This window comes from Mustela erminea, chromosome 4, assembly GCF_009829155.1.
Source record: "Mustela erminea isolate mMusErm1 chromosome 4, mMusErm1.Pri, whole genome shotgun sequence".
In the NCBI taxonomy this organism is placed as follows: Eukaryota; Metazoa; Chordata; class Mammalia; order Carnivora; family Mustelidae; genus Mustela; species Mustela erminea.
Genome location: NC_045617.1, coordinates 140,471,861 through 140,498,254, shown reverse-complemented (window position 1 = coordinate 140,498,254; position 26,394 = coordinate 140,471,861). Strand labels below are relative to the sequence as shown.

The 26,394-nt window shown below is 43.4% G+C and overlaps 1 protein-coding gene across 1 annotated transcript; it reads right to left on the bottom strand.

Annotated features, from left to right (window-relative positions):
* On the bottom strand, positions 1–26,394 carry STMND1 (stathmin domain containing 1). Its single transcript, XM_032341177.1, has 5 exons — positions 26,099–26,394; positions 15,575–15,755; positions 10,658–10,809; positions 2,601–2,726; positions 1–1,960 (listed from the first exon to the last, which is right to left on the bottom strand). Exons 1-5 carry the CDS (start codon positions 26,177–26,179, stop codon positions 1,679–1,681), a joined length of 822 nt encoding a protein of 273 aa, XP_032197068.1. The 5' UTR covers positions 26,180–26,394; the 3' UTR covers positions 1–1,678.

The following is a 26,394-nucleotide window of genomic DNA, read 5'->3' as shown; positions in this document are numbered from 1 at the left end:
TGCTATTTTTATGATCTATACTCTTCTTATCTGTATGTTTGGTGTGTTTTAAAAAATTTTTTGGGGGGTCACAGAGGATTAAATGGAGTACTTTTACACTCATTATTTCATTTGGTACGATTTCATAAAGGTGGTTATCCTGAATTAACATATAAGGTCGTGGAAACACAGAGAGTCCTGGACCAGGGCTCCTCATGACACTGCGTATGAAGGATGCTCTTAAAGGTTCTGATGGGATTTGTTCTGGAATGAGTTTTGAAAGAAACCCCACCCCCCATCATGCCTCGGACTGCAAGAGTTCTCAGTCCTGTAGACTATAGGAACACAATATCCCAAAGGGAGAGCATAAGCAGGAGGTGACATGTGGTCCTCTGGTCATTGGCACTGCCCCCAGCAGGCGGTTCCCCTCTTCTGGAGCTATCCTGTTTCTGGAAGATGTCTGGATACATTGACTCGAACAGTTGCAAACCAGGATGGCAAGTGCAGAGACAAGTCGCCCAGTGTGCCAAGAGGCAACTATGGGGAAAGGGCACCAACCCAGACCAGGAGCTTTGGAGGAAGCGGTCTGAGTGGAGACATGAACAACAAGAGGGCATCAATCAGCTCAAGTAGCAGGAGGGAGAGAGGGAAAGGGGGGAATCTACATGTGCAGAGACCCCGAGGCTAGGCAGGGTGCGCCGAGTTTAGGAACTAGAAGTTCAGTGCAGGAACGTGGGAGAGCAGAGATCCTTACCAGCCACGGAAAAGAGTCTGGACTCTATCATGACAGTGAATGGAGGCCAAGAGAGGGTTTTAACCAGAGGACTGTGGTTGGAAGAGCAACAAAAGTTGTGATTCAGTTGAATGATAGTTGAGTGGTGACAAGGAAGGGGAGATCTTCAGAATGGAGACGCATCTGACCTGGTCAGCGTTTGGATGTGGATGGTAAAGCAGAGGGAAGAACCAAGCCTAATTCCAGTAAGATAAGGGCCAGCCAACTCAGCTCAGAGAGCCCACAGGGCAGTAAGGCACTGACATGAGGGCGTCCTCCCAGCGCCCCTCCCCCCCCACACCCCCTGCCACCTGGACATCCTCTTAGCCCCTAGACCCAACAGAAGTTTTTTCTTTTTTCACACTTAATTCTCAAGAATTGGATATTGCTAGCTTAAGCTAATACGCATGAAACTATTAATCAACCAGCTTCAAGATACGGCTTTAATCCCTCACCACACAAAGAGAGTTAAAAAAAAAAAATAACTAAACTCTACCGATAAGAAGCCTACAGATCATGAAAATACAGAATACACATCCACGCATTTGGTCTGAAGGGACCCTCAGAGGACGGGCATAGCCAAGGACCCGGAGCCAAAGAGAAGGGTTTCATCTGGCACAGGCAGGGTGATGTAGGCTGGAAAGTATTCATCAAGACGTCTTCACGACGCTCGAAGCCACACTGGAGGAGGATGCCAACCGCGTCATATGGAAGCTAGTCAGATCGTCTCGGTTTTTTCCCTTTTGCTAGCGTCGGCATTTCATTTCCTCCGCTGGGCTCAGCCCCTGCAGGTTACACAACCATTCCTCCACCCACGGCGCGTCCCAGCGGGGTGAGGTCAGGCCGCCAGAAAGCACACAGCCACCGAGGAGGATGGTCCCAGCTGGGGGGAATTCTGCCTTTTCACGCACTTCACGGAAGATGGCTTCATTCAAAGGCATCATCTGCTTGGTTGTAGGACCGGTCTGACTCCACCACCCCGAGGCTTTCACAACTGAAGTTCCTTCCACTGGAGGCTGCATTGCTGTTCTTCCTCTTCAAGGGCTCTGCTCCCTGCAGGTGCGCTGGCTCCAAGAGGCCAGAAGTCGCCTGGTGGGGTCCTTTGGCAAAGGGAACCTCAGCCCCACCGGGTTCCGTGGCCCCCGGGTGACTGGCCGGGGGCAGAAGTCGGTCACTCCTTAGCCTTTTTCTTATGTCTTCTTCTTTAGTCTGAAAAGCAGTATTAAAGAAGCAAAATGAGCCCAGATAACTTTCTCATGCCTATGCCTGACACGAACCCGCATGGCTGGGCTGTGCCATCATTCAGTCACTCCACAAACACCGGCCGAGGCACTGCTGAGGACAGACACACTCCCTCCCCTCCTGGAGCTTCTGGATGGCCCTTGCTTTCCCAGGTAGGGGATGGAGAGGCCGGCCAGGTAGGGAGATGGAGGCAGAGGTCGGCAGCCCACAGCTGTGAAAGCTGTTTCCGGCAGGATGGGGGGCACAGGGTGATAGAGACCGCGTGTCCTCTGCACGGCCTCCCCTCATCTCCTGCCCTCTTCCCCTGCCCCCGACGCCTCCTCCCACCCCCACTCCAGCTGAGGTTTTCTTTTTCCCAATAAAGCAGACCCCATACTCAGAAGGGACCAGTGTTTCCTGAGGCTACCTGGATGGGGCCAGCATTCAGCCGGCTTCAGGATGCTTTACTCCTGCACCCCACAAAGAGAATTAAAGGAAAATGACACAGACAGCCCAGAAAGCCTACAGATCACTCCAGTACTTGATCTGAACCCTAAAGCAGCACTTAGGAAACGCCTATGTGGGTGCATTTTCGGCAGGCAGCCCTGCTCAGAGGTGAGCTCAGGACCTTCCTGTGCCTCTCCACTGCCCGCATCTTCTCGTCCAGGTCATTCATTGTGAAAGCCTTTGCTTCCTGTTTGATCTTAAGCTTCTTTAGCCTGGCCGGTGGCTTTCTCAGTGGTGTCGTGTTCACCTGGAGGAAGACAGTTTTCAAAAGGGAGAAACAGACATTATTCAGGGGGTGGAGGGCAGATCCAGGAAGAGGTGGCATGCACACGGTGTAAAAGGTTAGTTCTAAAAATCTAAACAGGTATTTTGGCAGAGTTAAAGACCACCATGTGAATGCTGGGAACAAGAGAACTAAGTCCTAAAAAAAAAAAAAAAGGTCTATTAGCTCTCTAGGAAAAAAACCCCAAACCAATGACAAAAACAGGCTCTTCCTGAAACCCATCAAAGAATGCGAGGACGTTCGGGAGCTGGAAGAGGATTCAGGAGAAGAAAAGATTCTGGAGAAGAAACCTAAGGCAGAGAAAGGAGGCAGAGGAGTGATGAATGTATAGTTTAAGGTAAAAATAAAAAGTTAAATCTGATAATTTTGTAAATGCCGCGGGCTACAAACGCCTTTCATTTTGGATCGAGATAGGGTTTTAGTACTCTGGGTCTCACCGAGGAGAGAATTAACAATTACTGAGCAGCGACCCTGGGCTGGCCTTTGCCGTCAGAAGACTTCGAGAATGTTTTCTTGACGTTAGGAAAAATCCCCGACTCTTTCATGTGACTGACTACCCTTTCTGGAGTTTAAAGTGATGGGATAATGACTTTCTGATTAATTTCTACTTATAAAAAAGATTGTAAAGGGTTTTTTTTTTTTAAAGATTTTATTTATTTATTTGACAGACAGAGATCACAAGTAGGCAGAGAGATGGGGAAGCAGGTTCCCTACTGAGCAAAGAGCCCAACTCAGGGCTTGATCCCAGGACCCTGGGACCACGACCTGAGCCGAAGGCAGAGGCCCAACCCACTGAGCCACCCAGGTGCCCCTGTAAAGGGTTTTTAAAGAAAGTTTTAACATACATGTTTTCTCTTTTTAAAAATTAATTTTAAAATTTATTTATTTATTTATTTGAGGGAGTGAGAGAGAGCCCAGCAGGGGTAGGGGCAGAGGGAGAGGGAGAGACAGACTCCCCGCTGTGTAGACACCCATGCGGGGCTGAGTCCCAGGACCCTGAGATCATGACCTGAGTGAAAGCAGAAGCTTAACTGACTGAGCCATCCAGGTGCCCCTAAAAATTAATTTTTTATAACATACATTGGTCATGAAAAAGTAAAGCAATACAGAAATAGTTTCCCAGGCTTCTGTTTAAACCACCTGGTCCCCAGTTGTATTCGTCAGCATGAACTATTTTAAAAAAGTTTGGTATGTGTCTCGCCAGAATTCTCTATGTGCATGTATTTATATATATATATGTATGTGTAGTACATCTGTAACGTTAAACCAAACGTAAATAAGATTATGCCCTCACCAGGCTCTGCAATTTGCCGCCTTCTCTTAATTTACGATGGACATCTAGGTCAGAATATATAGATTTATGACAACTGGGTCAGAATATATAGATTTATGACAACTGGGGAAGGTCCCAGTGAACTCTGGGTTTCATTATAAATAAACTGATTTGTCCTAGGTAATTTCTCTAAAGACTTCTATTTTTTAATTTTTTAATTTTTAAAGATTTTTAAAATTCATTTGACCAAGAAAGAGAGATCACAAGTAGGCAGAAAGAGAGAGAGAGAGAGAGAGAGAGAGAGGAAAGCAGGCTGTTTGCTGAGCAGAGAGCCTGATGTGGGGTTCGATCCCAGGACCCTGAGATCATGACCTGAGCCGAAGGCAGACGCTTAACCCACTGAGCCACCCAGGTGCCCCATCTCTAAAGACTTTTAAAGAAAAGGAACTAGTGATATCCATTGTAATATCTAAAAGACTGTCTCTTTATACTATAAGACTGTTCATGTTGAAAATACTTCCAACAGAGAAGAGGTCCAGCACAGGAGAACAAGATACCAAACCAAGACTCAGACCTAGGTTTGAGCCCTGGCTTGGCCATGGTGTGTTTTTGCCTGAGTTCTTCAGCTCTGTAAACCTTGCTTTCATCTCTTTAAAAATGGGCTTAATAATACTTCTTTCACAGGATTTTCTTTTCCAAGGAGGTATCAGTAATTACGCAGGAAAGGGTAATTACATTTCATTCAGTGAAAGGAGTGACTTTTTAAATGAAGTTTTTAAAAATGTTAATTCCAGAACAGTTAAAATACAGTGTAATATTAGTTTCGGGTGTACAATACAGTGATTCAACACTTCCATACAACACCCAGTGCTCGTCACAATTAATCCCTCCTTAATCTTCTTTCCCTATTTCCCCATCCCCCACCCCCCACCCACTTCCCCTCTAATAACTATCAGTCTATTCTCTATAGTTCAGAGTGTCTCTTGGATTATTTCTCTCTCCCTTTTTTTTTTCCCTTTGCCCATTTCTTTTGTTTCTTACGTTCCACATATGAGTGAAATCATATGGTATCTGTCTTTCTCAGACTTATTTCGCTTAGTCCTATACTCTCTAGCTCCATCCATGCCGTCGCCAATGGCAACATTTCATTCTTTTTGATGGCTGAGGAATATTTCATTGTGTATTTACACCACGTCTTCTTTATCCATTCATCAGTCAATGGGCACTTGGGCCATTTCCATAGTTTGGCTACTGTAAATAATGCTGCTGTAAACATTGGGAAGCATGTATCCCTCTGAATTAGTATTTTTGTATTTTTTTGAGTAAATACCCAGTAGTACGATTACTGGATCCTAGGGAGGTTCTATTTTTAACTTTTTGAAGAACCTCCATACCATTTTCCACATTGGCTGTACTGGTTTGCATTCTCGCCAACAGGACCCGAAGGTTCCTTTTCATCCACATCCTCGCCAACACCTGTGGTTTCTTGTATTTTTGATTTTAGCCATTCTGACGGGTCTGAGGTGATACCTCATTGTGGTTTTGATTTGTATTTTCCCGATGATGAGTGATGTAGAGCATCTCTTCATGTGTCTGTTGGCCATCCGGATGTCTTTGGAGAGATGTCTGTTCCTGTCTTCAAGCGGTGACTTTTTTCAGTGACAGCCCACAGAATCATCACCAAGTTACAGTATTTGTCTTGAAGGGTGGGAATGGGAACCTGAATCCCGGGGGCCAGCTGGAGGCCTGGGCTTTAACCTGCCGACCACTAATACCCATGGTATCCCCCGAGACAAGTCACCTCTTTGGACTCTCTTTTCTCTCACGTAGAAAGAGTGAGGACGCTGAGGACCACTAGGGTTCCTTCCAGCTTTAAGAACCATGATTCTCGGAAAGCCTTTTAGGAGGAAACATTTGTTGAAGTTTTGGCTCAGTTACAGCCATCAGACAGTTTTATGTGGTGAGAAGTTTTTCACTACATGAAAACCGTGGGATGTTTGTCAAAGCAAGCTTCCCCTCCCCCATCACTGTATTATTTTTATGACAATTGGCTCTCGGGCTTCCTGCTGGCAAAAGCCATTTGCTGTGAAGAGGGACGTTCTTGCTGTAGTGGTTCAGCTAAAGATACTGTGAAATTAGTATGAAAACAGTTTTTTTGGGAAGTTCACTCACAGAGGGCTAAAAGAACATGCAATGGTAATCCCAGATTCAGTGAAGAAAGACTCTCTGAGGCTTCCCACAGGAGTCAGCATCTTGACTAAAGTCGTAGACAGTAGTTCTGAGACACTTGGGATTTCCGGTCTGGGTGGACTCTTCCTGGGAGTCCGGGACTTTATCCCGGACCATACGTACAAAATCAAATACTTCCTCCTGCTTCTGGAAATGAACCTCCCTGCGCAGCCCTCATCCTTTCCTGAGTCTGACGATTGAAATAAAAGCCTTGAAAGACCTAAGGGAAAGTATCTGTATTCTTTCCCACTGGATTTCCTGAAGTCAGGATTTATCAACTCTCGGCGCGAGAAAATAACAGTGATACACTCAGAGAGGAGTGAGTCATAGAAACTCAAAAAAAAAAAAAAGAAAAAATCGACTTTAAAACCTATAGAAGTTGGGGCGCCTGGGTGGCTCAGTAGGTTAAGCCTCTGCCTTCAGCTCGGGTCATGATCTCAGGGTCCTGGGATCGAGCCCCGCATCGGGCTCTCTGCTCAGCAGGGAGCCTGCTTCCCCGCTCTCTCTCCCTGCCTCTCTGCCTACTTGTGATCTCGATCTCTCTCTCTGACAAATAAATAAATAAAATACTAAAAAAAAAAAAAAAATGAATGGGACCCTCTGGGGGACAGATACTGCTGTGGACCTCCAGAGAGAGACTGGCTCAAGGAGGAGGGGGTCCCCAATTCAGCAGATGAGTGGAGGACCCTCACTTTACAAAACCTTTTCTTATATTTCCCTCTACATGAGAACCGAATTACAGAAGGGGACAGATCTAACATTCCCTTATATTTACACACTGGGTCTACATAAGAAGTCTTGTTTTTAAAGTATTCTCACATTTATTTATTTATTTTTAAGATTTTATTTTTATTTATGATTTATGTGACAGAGATCACAAGTAGGCAGAGAGGCAGGCAGAGAGAGAGAGGAGGAAGCAGGCTCTCTGCTGAGCAGAGGCCACCCCCCCCCCCATGCGGGGCTTGATCCCTGCACCCTGGGATCGTGACCTGAGCTGAAGGCAGACGCTTAACCCACTGAGCCACCCAGGCGCCCCTCTGCTGGTATTCTTAAAGAAAATCTTTGACCTAGCAACTTCTATAGTTTTGTTTTTTTTTTAAGATTTTATTTATTTATTTGATGGAGAGATCACAAGTATGCAGGGGCGGGGGGGGGGAAGCAGGCTCCCTGCTGAGCAGAGAGCCCGATGCGGGGCTCGATCCCGGACCCTGAGATCATGACCCGAGCTGAAGGCAGAGGCTTAACCTACTGAGCCACCCAGGCGCCCCAGTATTCTCACATTTATTATTCCAATCCCCCCTAATATTTGATTTAAATGAATTTTGGGATCGATGAAGAAATTGTGTTACAATTTCTCATTGGCTTCATCACATCCTAGTAACTGCTGATATCAACATCCCTTTTGGTTTGTTTTTTTTAGCCAATTTTATCATCTGCTCTTTTTTTCCCCCTTAACAAATATTAAATATTGGAGAGTTAAAAGTATGATTCAATTAACTATCTAATTAAGTGTGATAGTCTAAATAAAAGTATGATCCAATTAACTATTATTAGATATTGGATAGTTAAAAATATGAACTGTCTAACAATATTTCCGTTCTTAGTATGTTCCCCCTTTCAGTATTCACTCATCTTTTTACACTGGCTCCTAACTTTTCTAAAATATTAAGACCCCTGGTGTCTGATATGTTCTCAGATACGCCTGAATTGAGAGACTTTACCTGAGACACTGACCAATTGTATCTCTCCTTCATTTCCATATGTTCCTGAGTATACCCTTAGTTCTCTACCTGAAAATGTGTTATGGCATTATAATAATAATCATATAATTACATATAACATATAATAATAATCATAGTCATGATATAATATAAAAATACCTTTATATATTATAGTTATAATAATATAATATTTATATAACATTGTAATTTATTATTATAATACAATATTGAATAATTATAATATTAATATATTATATATTTATTGTATTTTTATACTATTAATATATACATAACATTATAACATATTTTCAGGAATACTTTAGAATTCTTTTTCATAATGAATGGGGGAATTCAATTTCAAAAGCTTTAACCCTTTCCAGCTTTATGATGAATTTGAAGGCTTTGTGTCCACATTGGTAGAAAGCTCAGGGCAGTGGTTCTTTGCCTGGGCTGCCCACCAGAATCACCTAGGGACATTACAGCCAGGGCTCCCCCAATGCCACTAGTCTCAGGAGGAACCTAGGCACTGGGATTTTTTGAAAGCTTGCTAGGTGACTAGAATGTGCAGCCAGGTTTAGGACCACAGCCCTAGGCAATAAAACACAGAGCTGTGTTGTTGCAAGTGTGGATTATACTGGGACATCGTACAAAGCAAAAAACAAAAGAAATAAAATGTGTGATTCTCGCCTACCTCTGTGGTCCCGTCAACTTTAGATCTTTTTTGAGAACAGTCCAGCTAGGTTCCTGATAATCATTCAATTTCTCTATAATATAAACGCATTCTTCATCTGGGGCTCACCTAATGATGATATTGAAGGTCAAGCCCATAGTTTTCATTCTTCAATAGATACATTTCTTTCACGATTTAGTTGATATTGCTTAACCCTCCTGGTGTCCTTGTAAGGTCTCAGTCTGAATTCATTCATCTGTGACCAACCTTTTAATGCTGTTCCCACTGCCATTAGCATCGGGGTTCTACAGCATTTCTCCAAAGAAGGCATCGCTTCGCTACTCCAAGTTTCCACAATCCATCCTTCTCCAGATCGCTCTCCTGTCTTTTTCCTTTTGACACATTCCTTTTTTCTGACCTCCAGAGACTCACTTACAGCTAGAAAAGAATCTCTCCGCCCTCCTTTTCCATGTTAAAGACCCATCTTCTCGTACTTTCATATCAGATACAGTATCCTAAAGTGCCGCGTATCACAATAGCGTGGCCCAAATGTAAACTGTCATTGCACTGACATTATCTTTTCCATTATATAATCTATTTTTACCTTCCCCTGCCCCCTACACCCTCTTACTCCTGGCAACCTGATCGTATCATTCATGAGGTTTAGCAATCTCCTCTCTTTTCCCCAGATACCTTCGTATTTTCCTTCTTCAAAAGAGAATGCCACTTTGGCTTTTATTCATGAGTTCTCAGCATTTCCTACACGCAGAGAAGGAAATTACCTTTATTCAAACCCTTAAGTGACTTGGTCGAGGTGGCAAACTTAATTTAAATAATGCATCATTTTTATTCCCAGTTGGTTATTTTCCCTACAGGACCAAGATGGGCAGCCATCCAGAGCCTTTAATGTTCCTTCTGGTGGGGCGCCTGGGTGACTCGGTCCTTAAGCGTCTGCCTTCCACTTGGGTCATGATCTGGGGGTCCTGGGATCAGGCTCCCTGCTCAGCAGGAAGCCTGCTCCTCCCTCTCCCACTCTCCTGCTTGTGTTCCCTCTCTGTCAAATAAATAAATAAAATCTTTAAAAAAAAATGTTCCTTCTGGTCCCTATTTCCATCATTTTTGTGTCTTTCTTTTCTTTCTTACTCATTCCTCCTTAGGCTTCTTTTCTCTCTCAAGTCTTCTTTTCATCTTTTCTAGGACGATGGGGGGCTGCCTGGGAGCTTTGGTTAAACAAACAAGAAAACAGACGAAAACCACCACAACAACATCTGCCATCCTCTTCAGGGGCTTAGCTAGAACTTATTAAAAAATGAAGGACTCAAGACTTGGCCCACAACCAGTTAAAATCTAAGTAAAAATACTGCCCACACTAAGGAAAAACGATGATCAGTTCGTCAAGATGAATGAACAAAGAAAAAAAAATAAGAGTGTGAAGATTTTCATCATTGTATTTGCTTCCTCATGTTGGACCTTAGTGTGTATGGAAGACTATCTATTCTAGCTTTGGCATTTAGGTGTATTTTCCTATTATAGAAATTGGGTTCCAGTTTATAGTCATAATACCTAGTACATAGGTAATGCTTAATAAAAATTATTCAAAGAATGAAGGCAGGATATTCAGCGGGGCTTACTGTCTCTCAGATTCAGTAAAATCCAAGATGTTTTATTGACTTCATTAATCATTGATGATTAGGGCATTCTTGGGGTACCACGACAGCTCAGTCAGTGGACCATGAAGGTCTTGGTCCTGGGGTCCTGTTTCAAGCCTCACATTGGATGTAGAGATTGCTTAAATATATAAGCTTGAAAAAATGATTAAGGCACTTCCTGAGAGAAGGGTGATGTGTAGACAGGAGAGAGAAGTTATGGGAGAAAAAACTGGCTTAGCTAAATGCTACAATCTGCGTGGTGACTTGAAGAGTTTGGAGACTGTAATTCGCGATCGATCCTATTCTATAGCTATTTTTAACTATAAGCTAATGTTAATTATGGAATTACTTGCCATGACATCATAGGATTCTCCATTTTTAAATACTTTGCTGTGGCTCTGTATTATTCCTTGGACAATTAATTCCTCCAGAATATCCGATGACTTCTGTCGCTCTTGGGTCTTTAGGGGTTGGGGTTTATGGATTAATCCATCCATCACTAGGTCTACAGGGAAAGAAAGAAGGAATAGAAATGTAAACATGAACATTTTATCAATCAGATGCTAAGTGGATGCTTTACAAATGACATTACTTAACTAAATCTTAGTCTCAACACTCTAACCTACGTATCTGTGTCAATTATATAAATCTTTGAATCGTTTGAAGTTCAAATTCTGAATGTCCTTACAGAGGATACACATCAGCAGAATATACAGTTTACTTAGCAAGCCCTGTATTAACATAACAAAAAGTCTTTCATGTGCTGCTATGTACTACTTTTTTGTTGTAACAACACTTATACACTTGAGTATGACTACGTGGGTTCTCTATGCTAATTACGAAGCACAGTTAGGAAGGAGATACCCTTTCAGTGACTCCTCTGAGTTGCAGTTTGGTTTCTATGCTTTGTATACAAAGGATAAACAGTGGGATGTTGCCAAGAGACTTCTAGTTCTGCAACCTTGAGTTTCCAGTGACGCCATCTGCTAAAGCTATGTAAGTAAGAGTATGCCTTTTTGAAAAGAGTCTTTGAACTAAATCACAATTGAAGTCAAGCGGTATCAGCTACATTTTTACGACTGATTCCGAAAATGGCACCGAAGCAGTTTCTCGGGGAGCCTTTATAAACTGCACTGATGAGAGAGACACCCCATCCGAAATCACCCATTTCTACAAAGACGCAAACATCTGTCCTTACGGATTCCCATTACTAAACAAAGGTTCAGGGAGGAGTCCTCAGGAATGGGCTCTCTTCTGTTTTGCAATCATCGGGAAGTCCTGATGGTACCGTGAATCATTCCATCTAGTGGTCAGAGTCTTTTTATGAAAATTTCTACCCTCACTGGTTAACAAAGACAGTTTTCACGGATTTGCAGCGGGAAGAGGTGAAAAAACGCACAGGCACACACACCAGCCAGTGAGATGTTTCTCCTGTCAGAATATTCACCTTGTTGTTATAAGACCGCTGCAAGTAACTCAGCGAATTGTCAATAATCTCATTTCTTGTCCAGTGTTGTGCCTTCTAACCTTGCATGTGTTTGAAATAGACTCAATTTTCACTTTAAAGAGCTGTATACCTTTCGGTACAGAGCAGTAAAGCATGTCTTTCAAGTAGGTAAACTAGTAAACGAAAGCTTGAAACGATAGAGAAAAATTTAATAAAAATTTAGAGGTAAAACCTCTTCAAAGAATTAAGGGGATTTTTTTTTTTTCTTTTAGAAGGTGACCTTATTTGGAAGGGTCAATAGAGTAGTCACTATTTACTGAGCACTTAGGTACCTGGTACCATCTTATGTCCTTTATAAAAACTTTGTAACATTGGGAATTTTAAAAAAAGATTTTATTTATTTATTTGTCAGAGAGAGAGAGAGAGAGTGAGCTGATGAGTGGTAGGGAGGGGCAGAGGGAGAGGGGGAAGCGGGCTCCCCACTGAGCAGGGACTCACAGGGAGTCTGACTCAGCACTTGATCCCAGGACCCTGGGATCATGACCTGAGCCAAAGGCAGATGCTTAATGGACCGAGCCACCCAGATGTCCCTTGTAATGTTGTGAATTCTGTGAGAGAGGTATTATCATCCCTATTGTATAAACTCTATGGGAGCAGCGAATTTACTTGCTGACGGTGACATGGCTAGGAAGAGAACCAACTAGGGTTTGAATCCAAGAATGTCTGACTTCAATCCCCAAGTTCTCCGCCACCTCGGTGCCCCCCTTCCCCAAGGACCACTGTGTGGTCCATTTCCCTCTCAGGATGTGTCTAACGAGAACGTCATAGTTGACGACTGTCACTAACATGATACAATTATTCAATTATTAAAATGATTATGAAATAAAAATAATGAACTGTCTCAATCAGTTATTTTTCTGGGTCCAAAATACTGGCTTGACATTGACAGTGACCAGCCTACAAAGAAACCCGTGCACTATGGAGGTCTTCCAACTAATCCTCGTTATTTCTTGGGATGCTGAAGACAATTGGGGGGATGTTGGAAAGTGACATGACCCCTCTTTCTGGTTAATACATGGTAATGTATTACCATATTAATTATTGTATAATAATAATATAAATAAATAATAATGTATTAAAGTTTATTAAAGAAATAAAAATATTAAAATATTATTAAATAAATAAAAAATAAATTAAATAAAGTCATACATGGTTATCAGAGTAAACTTGGAAAGTATAGAAAAGAAGAAAAAAGAAAAGAAAAACGCCCATCCTCTTACCATTCAGAGATTACCGCTATTGATATATCAGATTTTACTTTTACAAATTTGACATCCTACTGAACATACGGGTCTGTTTCCTATGCAGTTAAGGTACAGATTAGCGTTTTCTCGCAAGGCTAGAAATTCTTCATAAGTGTCAAAAGTAAAGTTGTGCAAGAAAACATAGGTGAATTCGTGTTTAACTCTGGCATAGGGAAAGGCTTTCTAACTATGACTCAAATTTCAGATTCAGAGAAAAAATTTGATAAATTTTACATTAAAAAACGTTTGCAAGGCAAAGAAAAAGCAATAAAGGTCAAATACAGATATCGCATGACCCTTGATTTGATGTACTAAGCAAGGTATAATATCATTTTTGGTATTTTTGCTAAAAATGGATAACCCAAAGCTAATCATTAGGAAATATCAGCCAGACACAAACTGAGGAAGTTTCTGTAAAGTAATGGCTTATGTCTCCAAACACATCAATCTGATAAAAGACAAAGAAAAGCTGAGGGACTGGTTCCAAATTAAAGGAGAAAAACACCGCATGATGTCGACATTAACCATGTGATCCTGGATTAGATCTTGAACCTGAAATTTATGTATAAAGGACATTTGTGAGACAATGGATAACATTTGAATATGCAAATGAGATATGTACTGCATAAGGGGTAATTTGCTGATTGTGATCCTTGTCCTGTGATTATGCAGAGAATACCCTTGTTTTAGGAAACATACACTGGTGTACTTCAGAATAAAGTGTCATTATGTCTGCGATTTGCTCTCAGAAAAAACCTGTGCATGTGTGTGTGTGTGTGTGTGAGAGAGAGAGGGAGAGAGAGAGTGAGCATGAGGGAAGGGGGGGAGAGAGGGGCTGTGATTCCTGTAATTATACCACATTCAAATGTGGTATAATGTTAGCATTTGGGAAATCTGGGGGAAAGAATACAGGCATTCTTTGTTTTATGCAACTTTACTCAAATCTGAAATTATTCAAAATAGTAAGTTTTTTTTTCATTTTATTTTATTTCTTTTCAGTGTTCCAGAATTCGTTGTTTATGCACCACACCCAGTGCTCCGCGCAATACGCACCCTCCTTAATACCCACCACCAGGCTCCTCCAACCCCCCACCCCCTCCCCTCCAAAACCCTCAGTGTGTTTCTCAGAGTCCGCAGTCTCTCATGGTTTGTCTCCCCCTCTGATTTCCCCCAACTCAAGGATGTTTTCTTTTTTTTTTTTTAAAGGAAAGACAGGAAATGTTAGTGTAAAGCTTGAAATTTTTAACAACTATACTCTAAAGATGGGCAGATCAGGGATCCAGAAAAGAGACTGAGGAGAAACTGGGCAGAGAACAGATATAAAGCGTAGGGCACTGGTTCTTACTCATTCAGTGGGAATGGCTTTCCTGGAAACTAATTTACACCACATCTTGGAACACCTGCTTTAATAATTCACTCCCTCCCCAGGCTGGTGTGTCTGTCTGCATTACCCCGCTGGACAGACGGACCGAGGGTACGCCTGCGTCCCCGTGCCCCTGACGGTCTGCCGTCTGTAACGCCATAGACATTGAACATCCGTGTCGCGGTCTAGGAGGGATTCCCATCAACGGAATTATCGTCGAGAAAAAAAATGTACGTGTTGGCCAGACCCAGAGAGAGAGAGGGGAGGTTTCCCAGCTGTATCCCCCGTCTCCTTCCTCACATCAGACCCACTAGGTGAAGGTTAATATGAAATCTATCATAAAGAGAGTGTGCCCCCAAAGTCCAAGGAGAAGAATCCCATTTACTAACCCACCTATCTTCCAGCTCTAACATGTGCCTGGGGAAGAAAAGACAAGAAAGGACAGCAGTCAGGAATAGCCCAAAAGCCTTCCCCTCCAGTAAAAAAAAAGCACTTTTCCTTGAGTTCTATTGAGTTCAATTTGTTTCAGAGGCTGATAAAGTGTAACTAGGCATTCTTAAATCAACCCTGGGAGTTGGCGGGGGGTGGGGGGTGGGGGGGTTGTAGGTAACTCAAGGAAAGCAAGACCAACCACGGGAAAAGTCAAAATAGTTTCTAAGGAGCACACCAGGTCATAATGACCTCTTCTGTGTGTTTGAAAGATGGTTGTTTTGTGTATTTGCTGATCCTTTGGATGGGAGACACCAAGGAAGCAGTGCGATGGAGGCTGCATATATTTTTGTAAATGGAGAACTTTCTCTTGGAAAGGTGGGAACATGGCAGAAGTCTACAGGAATGTAACCAAAGCCTAAGGTCTGTTTCCCACCAGCAGCAAGGGCTCCTTGCTTGAAAAAAAAAAAAAAATAAAGAAAGAAACGAAAAAAGGAAAAAATCAAGATGGTTTTAATCACTTCATCTACAAGAAAATTAATGGTTAGCATTATTTATTTACAGAATGAAGGTCTGAGGCTCCATCCTCATGTGTCAGAGATGAGGTCTTTGCCATCTGGAACACTGCCTAGTCCACAAAACTGATAAAAGGGTTGCTAACATATGTTATACAACATATTTAGAGAGACAGTATTTTGTGGAGATTCATATAAACGAGGGCCGTTACCTGAATTTATTCTTCTGTTTCTTTCACTAAGAGCTGGGGAGGTTTCTGGTATGGTGCCAGGTAAGCTTCCCAACGGAGCCTGTTTTTCCAGGCTGTCGGGGCTGCTCCCAGTGTCCTCGGGTACCACAGCTTCCTTCTGGGGCCTGCCGTCCTCCCTGGAATGAATCCCTCTGACATCAGCCTGTGAAAAGGGAATGGCTCCATGTGAGAGTCAAGATTTCTTGGAATATAGTTTCTTGGAAGATGGAAACAACATCACAAGGTCTGCTTTGCGAATATTCAGCCGACTGGTACCTGTAGTGGAGGCTGACTGGCCCCAGCTCCCTGGAGATATTAGCTTGCTTGCGGGTGTGATGCGTTTAAGGACCCTAAGTGGGCTCAGTGATCCTGGAGTACTCAAGTGTAACCACGAGGGTCCCTATGAGATGGAGGCGGAGGGAGACGCGGCTACAGAAGTCCAGAAGGGGATGCATGCACCCGGGAAGCTGAGAAGCATTGAAGATGCTATCAGCTGCGGACAGAGGAAAGGCCACCAGCCAAGGAATGGGAGGAATTCAGCTCTAGAAGCCGGGACACACAGGAAGAGGATTCTTTCCTGCAGCCCCTGAAAGGAACCCGCCCCGCCAACATGCTGACTTGAGCCCAGTGGAACTGATTTTGGACTTCAGACCTCCAGAATGGGAAGAGAGTGAAATTGTGCTGTAGCGAGCCACCAAGTGTATGATAATTTGTCACAGCAGCAATAGAAATGGATACAGTATCTGCTAGCAATCTGTCAGGGACGTGCTACCACGCTGGGCACCCGCACGACGCCAAGATGAACACATCCATCAAGTGTGAAAAGTAAAGATACTGCAGTGTGAAAAAGTCTTTTTTTAAAAATGAAAGTATCATTATTGTTTTTGCTGATTAAAAGTGTAATACATTATTGTTTTTGCTGATTAAAAGTGTAATACAGACTTATTGTAAAAATAAATAATACAGAAGGAAATTGGTGATGATTGGTTTTATGAGTTAACTAAGCTAGTCTATAGCATGGTTATTCCATCAAACAGAGTCTAGGCGTTGTTGTGAAGGTGTGTGGTAAATGTAGTTAATGCCTCCAATCAGTTTAAGTGAAAGAGGGTATCCTTGATAATCTGGGTGGGCCTCATCCAGTCAGTTGAAGGCCTTCAGAGCAGAACTGAGGTTTTCCTGAGGAAGGAGGAGTTCATTCTGTGGACTGCACTTTCAACCCAAACCTGTCCTTTCTGACCACTTATGCCATTGTGTGGATTTTGGACTTACCTAGCCAGCCCCCAATTGCATAAGCTAATTCCTTGTTATCTATCTATCTATCTATCTATCTATCATCTATCTATCTCACCAGCCAGCCAGCCAGCCATAATCCTGGTTCTGTTCTTTTGGTAGAACCCGAATGACACAGAAACACAGTAGAAAGTAAGTACTATTCCCTAGACAAAAGCACTATTAACATCTCAGTATATAACTTCCCAGATGTGTTTGTTCAAAGAAACAGAATCTTTAAAAACAAATTGGAATTGGCTAATTAGCACATGAAAAGATGCTCAGTATCATTAGTCATTAAGGAGATGCAAATCCAGACCAGAAGGAGATACCATCACCCATCCACCAGGATGACTATAAGGAAAAAAACCACATGATAAGGGATGTGGCGAAATTTGGAGATTTTGTACAGAGCCCTGGAAATGTAAATGGTGCAGCCACTTTGGAAAACGGTTTGAGGGTTTCTCAAAAACTCAAACAGAGGGGCTTCTGGGGGGCTCAGGCGTTTCAGCGTCTCCCTTCAGCTGAGTTCATGATCCCACATGGTGCTCCCTGCTCAGCAGGGAGCCTGCTTCTCCCTCTCCCTCTGCCCCTTCCCCTGCTTATGCACGAGGTATCTCTCTCTCTCAAAAAAATAAAATCTTAAAAAAAAAAAAAAAGCCAGAGAGTTAGCATTTGATCCAAAAATACCTCTTCTAGGTATATATTCCCAAGCAAAATGAAAACATATGTCCGCACAAAACCTTGCACACCAATGTTCAAAATTCATATTCGTAATATCTAAAAAAGTAAAAACAACCCAAATATCCATCAACAGATGAATGGATAAATAAAATGCGGTCCATCCAGACCAAAGAATATTATAGAGCAATAAAAAGAAATAAAGCCCTCAAGTACGCTGCTATGTAGGTGACAATTGAAACGTTATGCTGACTGAAGGAAGCCAGATGCAAAGAGTGGTCCACTTACCGAACATTCAGAATAGGCAAATTAATAGAAATGGAGTAGAGATTTTGTGGTTGCTTAGGATGTGGAGATTGGCCACTAATGCATAGTGGTTTCTTTTGTGGAGAGTATAAAAATACGCTAAAATTACATTGTGGTGATGACTATGGATTGTGCCTTTTAAATGGGCGAGTTGTATGACATGTGGGTTGTATTTTAATAAAGCTACTTGTGAATAAAATAAATTAGGTTATACATTAAATGGTATTGTATTATATTTCTGTAACCTGTTTTTTTCATTAACAATGTATCAGAGATATTAGTGTACATCAGTGTATATACTATATATCAGTGTATGTAGGTCAATGTATACAGATTACAGATTTACCTCATTCTTTTTTTTTTTTTCTTTTTTGATTTACCTTATTCTACTTAATGTTGGGGAGCAGTCGTTTAGATGACGAACCGGAGTGTGGTCTATTATGTAATGTGTCACAACTTGTTTAATCAAATTTCTACCAATGCCATCTAGGTGTTTCTACATATGTTTATATATGTGATTCTATATATGTTTTCAATATAAGGAACAGTGCCATCATATATCTGTGCATAGACTTCAGTGTGAACTCACCCAATCACTCCAAGAGAACATGTCCCTAGATGTGGACGTGCTGGATCCAAAGATGTACACATTTTTTATGAATATTGGTTTCCAGAGAGTCCTCCATAAATCCTGCACTGGCTTACAACCTCACCTTTTCCTTTTAAGAATATCGATTTCTCCATACTACAATTCCATCACTTGCAAATAGGTCAAAACACTGTAAAAAAGGGCCCATATTTGATTTAAGAAACCAGTGACTCCAAAATGCTGGTCCACATCCAATCTTTCATAGTCCCCCAGCAAAAGAAGAAAAGTAAGAAAAAAAAATGTAGTGAGTTTTTCAAAAAGGTAAATTAATCCAATTTAAAGAACTGTCATTTATTTGGAGAGGCAACATGTTCTAATATCGGTCTGTTCAGGAAGACTTTTTCTCCAATCCCTTCTAAACTTCCCTGTCCCCTCCCTCTCAGCACTGGCTCTTCTTTCCTTGCTTGGGTTGACTGACCAACCTCTTCTGCATCTAAGACACACATACCAGAGGAAGCCTCCTCAGTGTCCCCAGGAGACCTAAGAACATAAGCATCATCTATGAGTATTGTCCTCTGGGTCTTCTTCTCATGTCTATTGATTTCACATTGTTGGCCCATGGGTGCTCTTCTTCTCCCCTGAGTATTCAGAGGTCCTCAGGATCCTATCTCCAAACCCCAATATTTCCAGCAATGCCCTGCTACACTAGTACCATGTTGTATCTTGCTGGGGCAGCAGAAGATGTTGAAGAAGAGAAGATTCTTGAATTGGGTCTTGATGAATGAGCTTTCAGTGGGCAAGAAGAAAAGGTCACAAAGCACACACGAAGAAGGGGGTATGAAACAGCACTGTGAGCATTTGAACTTGAATTTTTTCAGTGGCACAGAAACAGCTGGAGGTAGAGAGGGGTAGGGGTTGAAGTGGGAAAGGGAAATCAAGGAATTTGATTTTATTTTAAATGTGACCAGGAATCCTTCATAGGATTACTGTCCATGGAAGTAAAATAAAATGATCATGCGTGTGTTTTTAGAAAAGTCACTGGGGTTAGTGCAAACTGGGGGAGTGGAAGGAAGCAAGGAAGGGACAGAGCAGGGCGGTCAGTGAACATGGCTGCGGTTGCCCAAGTGAGATCTGATTGAACATGAACTAGGACAATGGTGATGAACCTGGGGGAAAGAGATGGGCCCAGAAACATCAGAAAGGAAGACAGCACACTTCTCAGAACTTCCATTTAAAAGAAGGAGGTCTCTCTGGTTCACAGTTACAACTTCAGGGACTCGAGAGAAAGCATTTCCTTTGGGAAAATTTAATTTAGAAAAACAGAACATCAGCATGAAACTTTTGGTACTCTCACAATAAAAATCATACAAATAAAAAAAAAAAACTTAAGCACATTTGTTCACTTTCTGGAAGCTCTCCAGAGTCCTCTGAAATCCCTCAGATGCTAAGTAGAAATCGCAGTCAGTAGGTCAGGGCAGCTCCAACCTGTCTCAGGTTCTTGTCATTCAATTAGGGTTCTCCTATGTTCATAGGGAGACTCACATAGCTTCTCATCCCCATCCTAACATAGTTTGATCACTCCAGCTAAATCAACATCACTTCATCATGCTGAGAGTTAATTGGTTCTGTTCTTCAAGACAACACCGGGAAGCATGAAAAAGCGACCAACGGAACAAACAAACGAGTAAGCGAACAAAAAGCCAATCGATCTAAAATACAAACGGCAGATGGAGAAAGCACAAGAGCAACTATGTGCTTATTCTTTCTCTCTCCATTTGTCTTTCTGCACAGACACAATTACTGCTGTGCAGCCCCTGTCCAGTAAGCTGACCCAGGAAAAGTCTTTATAGATATGACATACTGTTATTTTATTATATAATAATAATTCTATGATATCAGACAGGGTGTCTCTCTCTCACATGCACACACACACACATTTATGCACCCATATTTCCCACATATATATAAACACATATTGTTACATATAACAAAAGAAAAGGGGAGTCTGATGCTTTTTCAGGGGCTCACAATTCATGCTGGAGGTAAAGCAAAGATTGTGTTAGGTATTCTTGTTCCTCTTTCCAAATAAACTATGAAAAACCAATTATCTGCAGTGATGGTAAGACAGGTGATTTTATAACTTTGTGTTGCTTTTCAGACCTTTAGTTTTCTGAAGCTAGGAAGGCACCAAGTGAAACACTGGGATGAATTCTGCCATTGAACATTTCCCATTAGAGACTCTGACAAATTTAACCACAACAAACAAAATGCCCATATTGGAGCTGAGAGCAAATTTGAATTTCTCAGTCTCGAAGGTGGCTTTTCACAAAGATATTTTGCTGTCGACAAATCAGAGTACATTTAAGTATATTTAACCCCTCACGATCTCCCAAAGGCTTCATCAAAGCCACGAACCCAGACCTTAGCAAGGATCTTCATCCGTTTATGCTTACTTCCAGTCTGCCTTTAAGCTCTGTTAGTGACCAAAGCTTAAATGGTAACAGAAGAAACACAATCTTTTGACATAAAATAACATCCACCAGCCTTGAGTTTCCAGGGCAGAAATGTAAGGTTTTTCTCTTCAGAAAGCTGAGGCTGTCTTTCAAATATCTTATCTATATGCAACACATTCTGGAAATTCTAACCCAATTTCATAATCTAGACTTGAGAATAGACAGAGTTCAAAGACCAATGATATTTACAAATTAATTCTATCTATGCCCCTTGGGGATATGGCGAAACAGATTTCTTGTTCTTTTTAATGCATGCAAGGTTTATATTTTCACACCAATGAGAAGTCTATCTGCTGTGGTGCTGGGGAGGGGGTGGGGAGGTGGGAGGGAGGTTTTATCCTTTCTTTGAGATGAAGTTGTGGTAGAAGCTTGGAATCAATACGTTTCTATATATATATTTTTTAAAAGATTTTATTTATTTATTTGACAGAGAGAGATCACAAGTAGGCAGAGAGGCAGGCAGAGAGAGAGAGGGAAGCAGGCTCCCCGCTGAGCAGAGAGCCCGATGCGGGACTCGATCCCAGGACCCTGAGATCATGACCTGAGCCGAAGGCAGCGGCTTAACCCACTGAGCCACTCAGGTGCCCACGTTTCTATATTTTGTATCAGTTCTATTTTATACTGCATTGTCCTAGGGATAAAATCTTATCATTATAGACAGAATTGAAAAGCCGAGAATTCTAAGCTAACGGGATGCATGAGAATCATCAGCATTCCAGAAAGGATATCACTTTTAACTACAGACAGAGTTGGTTTTTGTGTTTTGTTTGTTTTGGGTTTGGAGGTACCCTAGGTTGTGTTCTAAAGCTTTTGAGAAACGCATTTGCCAAGCAGTTTGGAGGGAGTCACTTGTCAAGTCTCCCTTGAGCTGAAACCTTAAATCATGTGATTGGCAGATGCATTTTATAAATATATTTGTCTTCTAGACATATAGGGAAAATGCATCCTTCAAAATTTGATTTTTCTAGTTTACATCTAATGAATATAAAAACAAATAGCAACCGACCAAAAACCACTCAGAAATATCATCTTTTAAGAATCTGCAGTGGTGGGGCGCCTGGGTGGCTCAGTGGGTTAAAGCCTCTGCCTTCGGCTCAGGTCATGATCCCAGGGTCCTGGGATCGAGCCCCACTTCGGGCTCTCTGCTCAGCCAGGAGCCTGCCTCCCCCTCTCTCTCTGCCTGCCTCTCTACCTACTTGTCAAATAAATAAATAAATAATCTTTTTATAAAAAAAGAATCTGAAGTGGAAGAAGCCATTTGGTCCCTTTTATTCTGATGATAAACAAGACTTTCCTGGTCAAAGACTAGGGAAAAACTGTGAAGGGTCCGTAGAGATTGTCTATTCCAATCTAATCTGTTCCTTTTCATAATAAGCCAGAAACTCGGAGTTCATTATACAGAAGGACATTTCTCCAACTGAGAAAAGTTTCGCATGCTTTTCTTATCAGGCATTATTTTATTATCGTGCCTTTTTACCCCTTTAAACTAAGGCAAAAGTGAGGAGAAAGCCAGTAGGCAGGTCTCGGGAGGTTCGATTCAGAATATTTTCAAGTTGTGCCATTAAGAAGCATAAAAATTTCATGCAAGCAAACACGTTCATCTCATTTTAATGACACCGCTGAACTACAGAACCCTCAGCCCGTGCATTTAGGAAGTTAGCAAAAGCAGCACTGCTCCGATAGCTAGAGAGTGTTTAATTAATAATCACACCTTTGCTGGATCAGATTTCCAAAGTGAAGTACTTGGGGGGGGGTGGGGAAGGAGATACAGGCGTGAGTCGAATCTGAGTCAATTTTCAGGCTCTTTTAATACTGAACTTCCTCCTTGCTGACTGTCGTTAGTCTAGTTACGCGACTAGGACACAAGAAGAAACCAAGGAGTTGGAGGAGCCCGGAGGGACGTGGAAGTCACTCAAGAAAAGTTCGTTAGTGTTTGTCTGCATTGGACGTTGTACTGAGCACAGGAGATGCAAAGACAAAGAAGGTAGTGACTCAGGATGGAGGCAAACGTGGACACGAATAAATGCAATAAGATGTTTTGAAACATGGTAGGAGAAGGTCTAAGGTCAACTCTGCCAGCATGGTGGCAGTAGCGGGGAGGGGCAGGGGCAGGAAGAGCGGCCTTACGTTGTCCTGAAAGATGGGTACATATTTGCTATGTGACCCGACAAGGAGGAGAGGGAAAGTGTGCAGAGAGGATGAACAGCAGGATAAACAGCAGGTGCAAAAGCATGGAGATAGAGACAGAAGGAGTTTGGGGAGCAACAAGGAGCGAGGTTTGACCATGACTGAGTGTAGGAGGAGATGAAGCTGGAGAATGTGACCCGAGGACGGCTGGTAAGACGTGCTAAGAATTTGGGAAATTATCTCATGATAACGACAATTGTACTACTTCCTATTAAGCACTTAGTCCGTGCCAGGCGTTGGTAGAATCATTTCCCATGATTTCACCTTCGTCGATAGCTCTATGAAATAACTAGTACCAGTAGTACCCTCATGTTACAGAGAAGGATACTCAAGCACAGAGATGCTCAATAACTTGACCAAGTTCACTTCACACCACTAACACACGGTGAACCCAGAAATCAACCCAAGGTGGTGACTTTCTTGACCACTGGCTTGTGTGCCTACCTGATGGGTTGGTCACTGCTTTGCCCACAGACGATGACATAATCAGGTTTTGCTTTAGAAGGATTGCCCCGGAGGTCATGAAGAGGAAGAACTGGAAGGCAGGTGGGGGTGGGGTGGACCCAGGGAAACCAGTTGGGAAAACTGGACAAAAATCCAGTGGAGACACCATGACTTCCATACCCAGGGAATTCAGGGAGAAATACAGAAATCCTCCCAAGCCTGAGGAAGCTTGGCTTAGAAGAACCCCGTGTATCTCACATGCAGAAAGGATTGCTTTTTTATCACTTCCACCTGCTCTATCCTCCCCCTGCTCAACAAAATAATTTTCAGTAATAACCACAAAATGAAACAAAGGGTAGTGGCCAGATAAGAAACACAGAGAGTGGAAATTTCCTTCTATGGAAGTCTTATTCGTAATCATGCCAGTAGAGTTAAAAAATATATATTTTTCATACAAAAAAGATAAAAGCACAATGGGTTAATATTTTAAATCATGTTAATATCGTTTTTTAAAAAAAGATTGTTTTTTTTTTTTTTTTTCAGAGAGGGTGTGAGCACGTCAGCGGTGGGGAGTGGTAGAGGGAGAGGGAGAAGCAGGCTCCCCGCTGAGCAGGGAGTCTGATGTGGGATTCGATCCCAGGACCCCAGGATTATGACCTGATCCGAAGGCAGACACTTAACCGACTGAGCCATGTACCCCACATTAATACAGTTTTTGGAGAGAGGGGGGGAAATGTATTCCTGTATATTAACCCAAAGCAGTCATGAGTAATAAAGATGACCAAATTGTTTCCAAGAAGTTAATCTATGAGGCAGAAGGAGCTTTCAATAAACCTTTACCACGTGAGAAGTGCCCCAGCAGTAGTGTCTGGGCCGGGTGCTGAAGGTAAGTAAGAATTCCTCAGGTGAGGGCGCCTGGGTGGCTCAGTGGGTTGGGCTGCTGTCTTCGGCTCGGGTCATGATCTCAGGGTCCTGGGATCGAGTCCCGCATCGGGCTCTCTGCTCAGCAGGGAGCCTGCTTCTCTCTCTCTCTCTCTCTGCCTACTTGTGGTCTCTGTCAAATAAATAAATAAAATCTTTAAAAAAAAAAAAAAAGAATTCCTCAGGTGAACTGGAAATGGGAGCCTGGGAAGGGCATTCCAGGAAGGGGGAATGGCATGGGGAACAGCACGCACGGTGTTGATGAGTGGAGGAAGGGAGCACGGCCGGCTCCTGCGGCAGACCCGGGAGTCCACAAGTGCGTGGGACTGGACAAGATGAGGCTCGGAAGACCGGTGGGACCATGTGTAGGGGGTTTTTGCACACTCCAGGGAATTCTTCCTTAGAAACAGAGGTGGCAGCGTGGGTGGGAGGCGGATAGGCTAGGGAGGATGCCAGTGGGAGAGGCAGGAAGAGCCCGTAAGAGGTAAGAGGGCCCTAAACTCAGACAGAGGCAGCTGGGATAGAAAGGAACAGTGTCAAGGAATAGAAACCGTGTCAGGATGGGTGCGCACCAGGTCCTAGCTTGGTTTGTCTACTGATGTGCCCCAAGAGCCCAGCCTGTGTACCACACACAGTACTGCTGCGAGTGGCACCAAATGGTATCTCGCACATTGTCTGCGAAAAAATAGGTGTGCACTTTAGACCGCTGCTCCAAAAATGCCCTTTTGCAGGGGTGACCCTAAGTCCTGGTTTCCGGCAGACTGTATGAGCTCCACTCAGACACGGCAAATTTGTTAATAGTGTTCCTTTTCACTCTTAAAAGTGTCCTGCTTTTGATGACAGAGTATATGGTAATATTATCTTTGGGTGACCCCCCCCCCAAGGTATAGCTCTGCGGGTTCCCAGTTTCACTGGTGCAATATGGACGGTGGTGAGGATGGGATGAAACCCTACATCCCTCCATGCGGCACCCCAGGAAAAAATCCCCTTCATGTCTCCAGAAGAATTACGGGGTTTGCAACCTTGAGAAGGAGAGAGAGCGCGCAGAATACTGGAATGAGACTCTTGAAAATCAGAGTCTATCTCCAGCTCTGCCCCCAACCAAGCTGTGCAGCCTCAAGCAAGACGTCCGCCTCTCTGGGCCTTAGGGTCCTCAGGGTTAGGTAAGCGGCAGGGCTCAGCCAGAGAGAAGGCCTCCAGGATCTCTTTGAGCTCTAAGTAATTCTCAAAGGCTCACTTTCCGGAAGCCAATAAAGTAGGACAGCTCCCCTGCACGCCAACCCTCCCCTGAGAGTCCCCAGCAACCCCAGCTCTGGGCAGAACGCACAGCTCTACCTTCCACTCCGGCCTCTGCCCTGGGGGGTGATCACCATCTCAAGTTCTTGAACCACAAAAGGCTCTCAAAGCTAGTCCTGAGGCAGGATGAGTCCTGGATAAGACAGCGGGTGAACACGGCGAACACAGCGGCTCCCACCCGCGAGGGCTGCGAGTCCCCGGCGGACCCAGCCCCAGCCTACTCCAGTCGCCCCGCCCCCCGCGCCCCCAGTCGTGGCAAAGGGCTTTGTGCCCGCTAGTTGTTGGGTTTGCTTGTTTTACCTTAAATCCCTCTTCCCAGCCCTTCCTGGGCGCCGGCACGCGTCTCTGGTCCTCAGCAGTCTGGGAAGGTCCGCAGCCCATGCCGCGCGCCGCGCGCTTTCCCTCCGCCCGGACCCGCTGTGCGCCCCGAGGGGTGCTCCCTGCTGCGCCCCTGTGTCCCACCCCAGCGCCCCACACCCCACCCCTGCGCCCTTCGCCCTGCACCCCCGCCCCTGCACACCGAGAGCCAGGGCTGGAGGCGCTCGGCAGTTGCCGGGAACTGTTGCCACAATAAACCGCATCACGCGGACCTGGGA

Coding starts and splice junctions, on each gene's coding strand:
- STMND1 (XM_032341177.1), bottom strand. CDS start 26,179: ATGGGCTGCGGACCTTCCCAGACTGCTGAGGACCAGAGACGCGTGCCG. Junction 15,756..26,098: donor GCTGGGAAGAGGGATTTAAG/GTAAAACAAGCA, acceptor CCCTTTTCACAG/GCTGATGTCAGAGGGATTCA. Junction 2,727..10,657: donor GAGAATCCTATGATGTCATG/GCAAGTAATTCC, acceptor GTCTTCCTCCAG/GTGAACACGACACCACTGAG.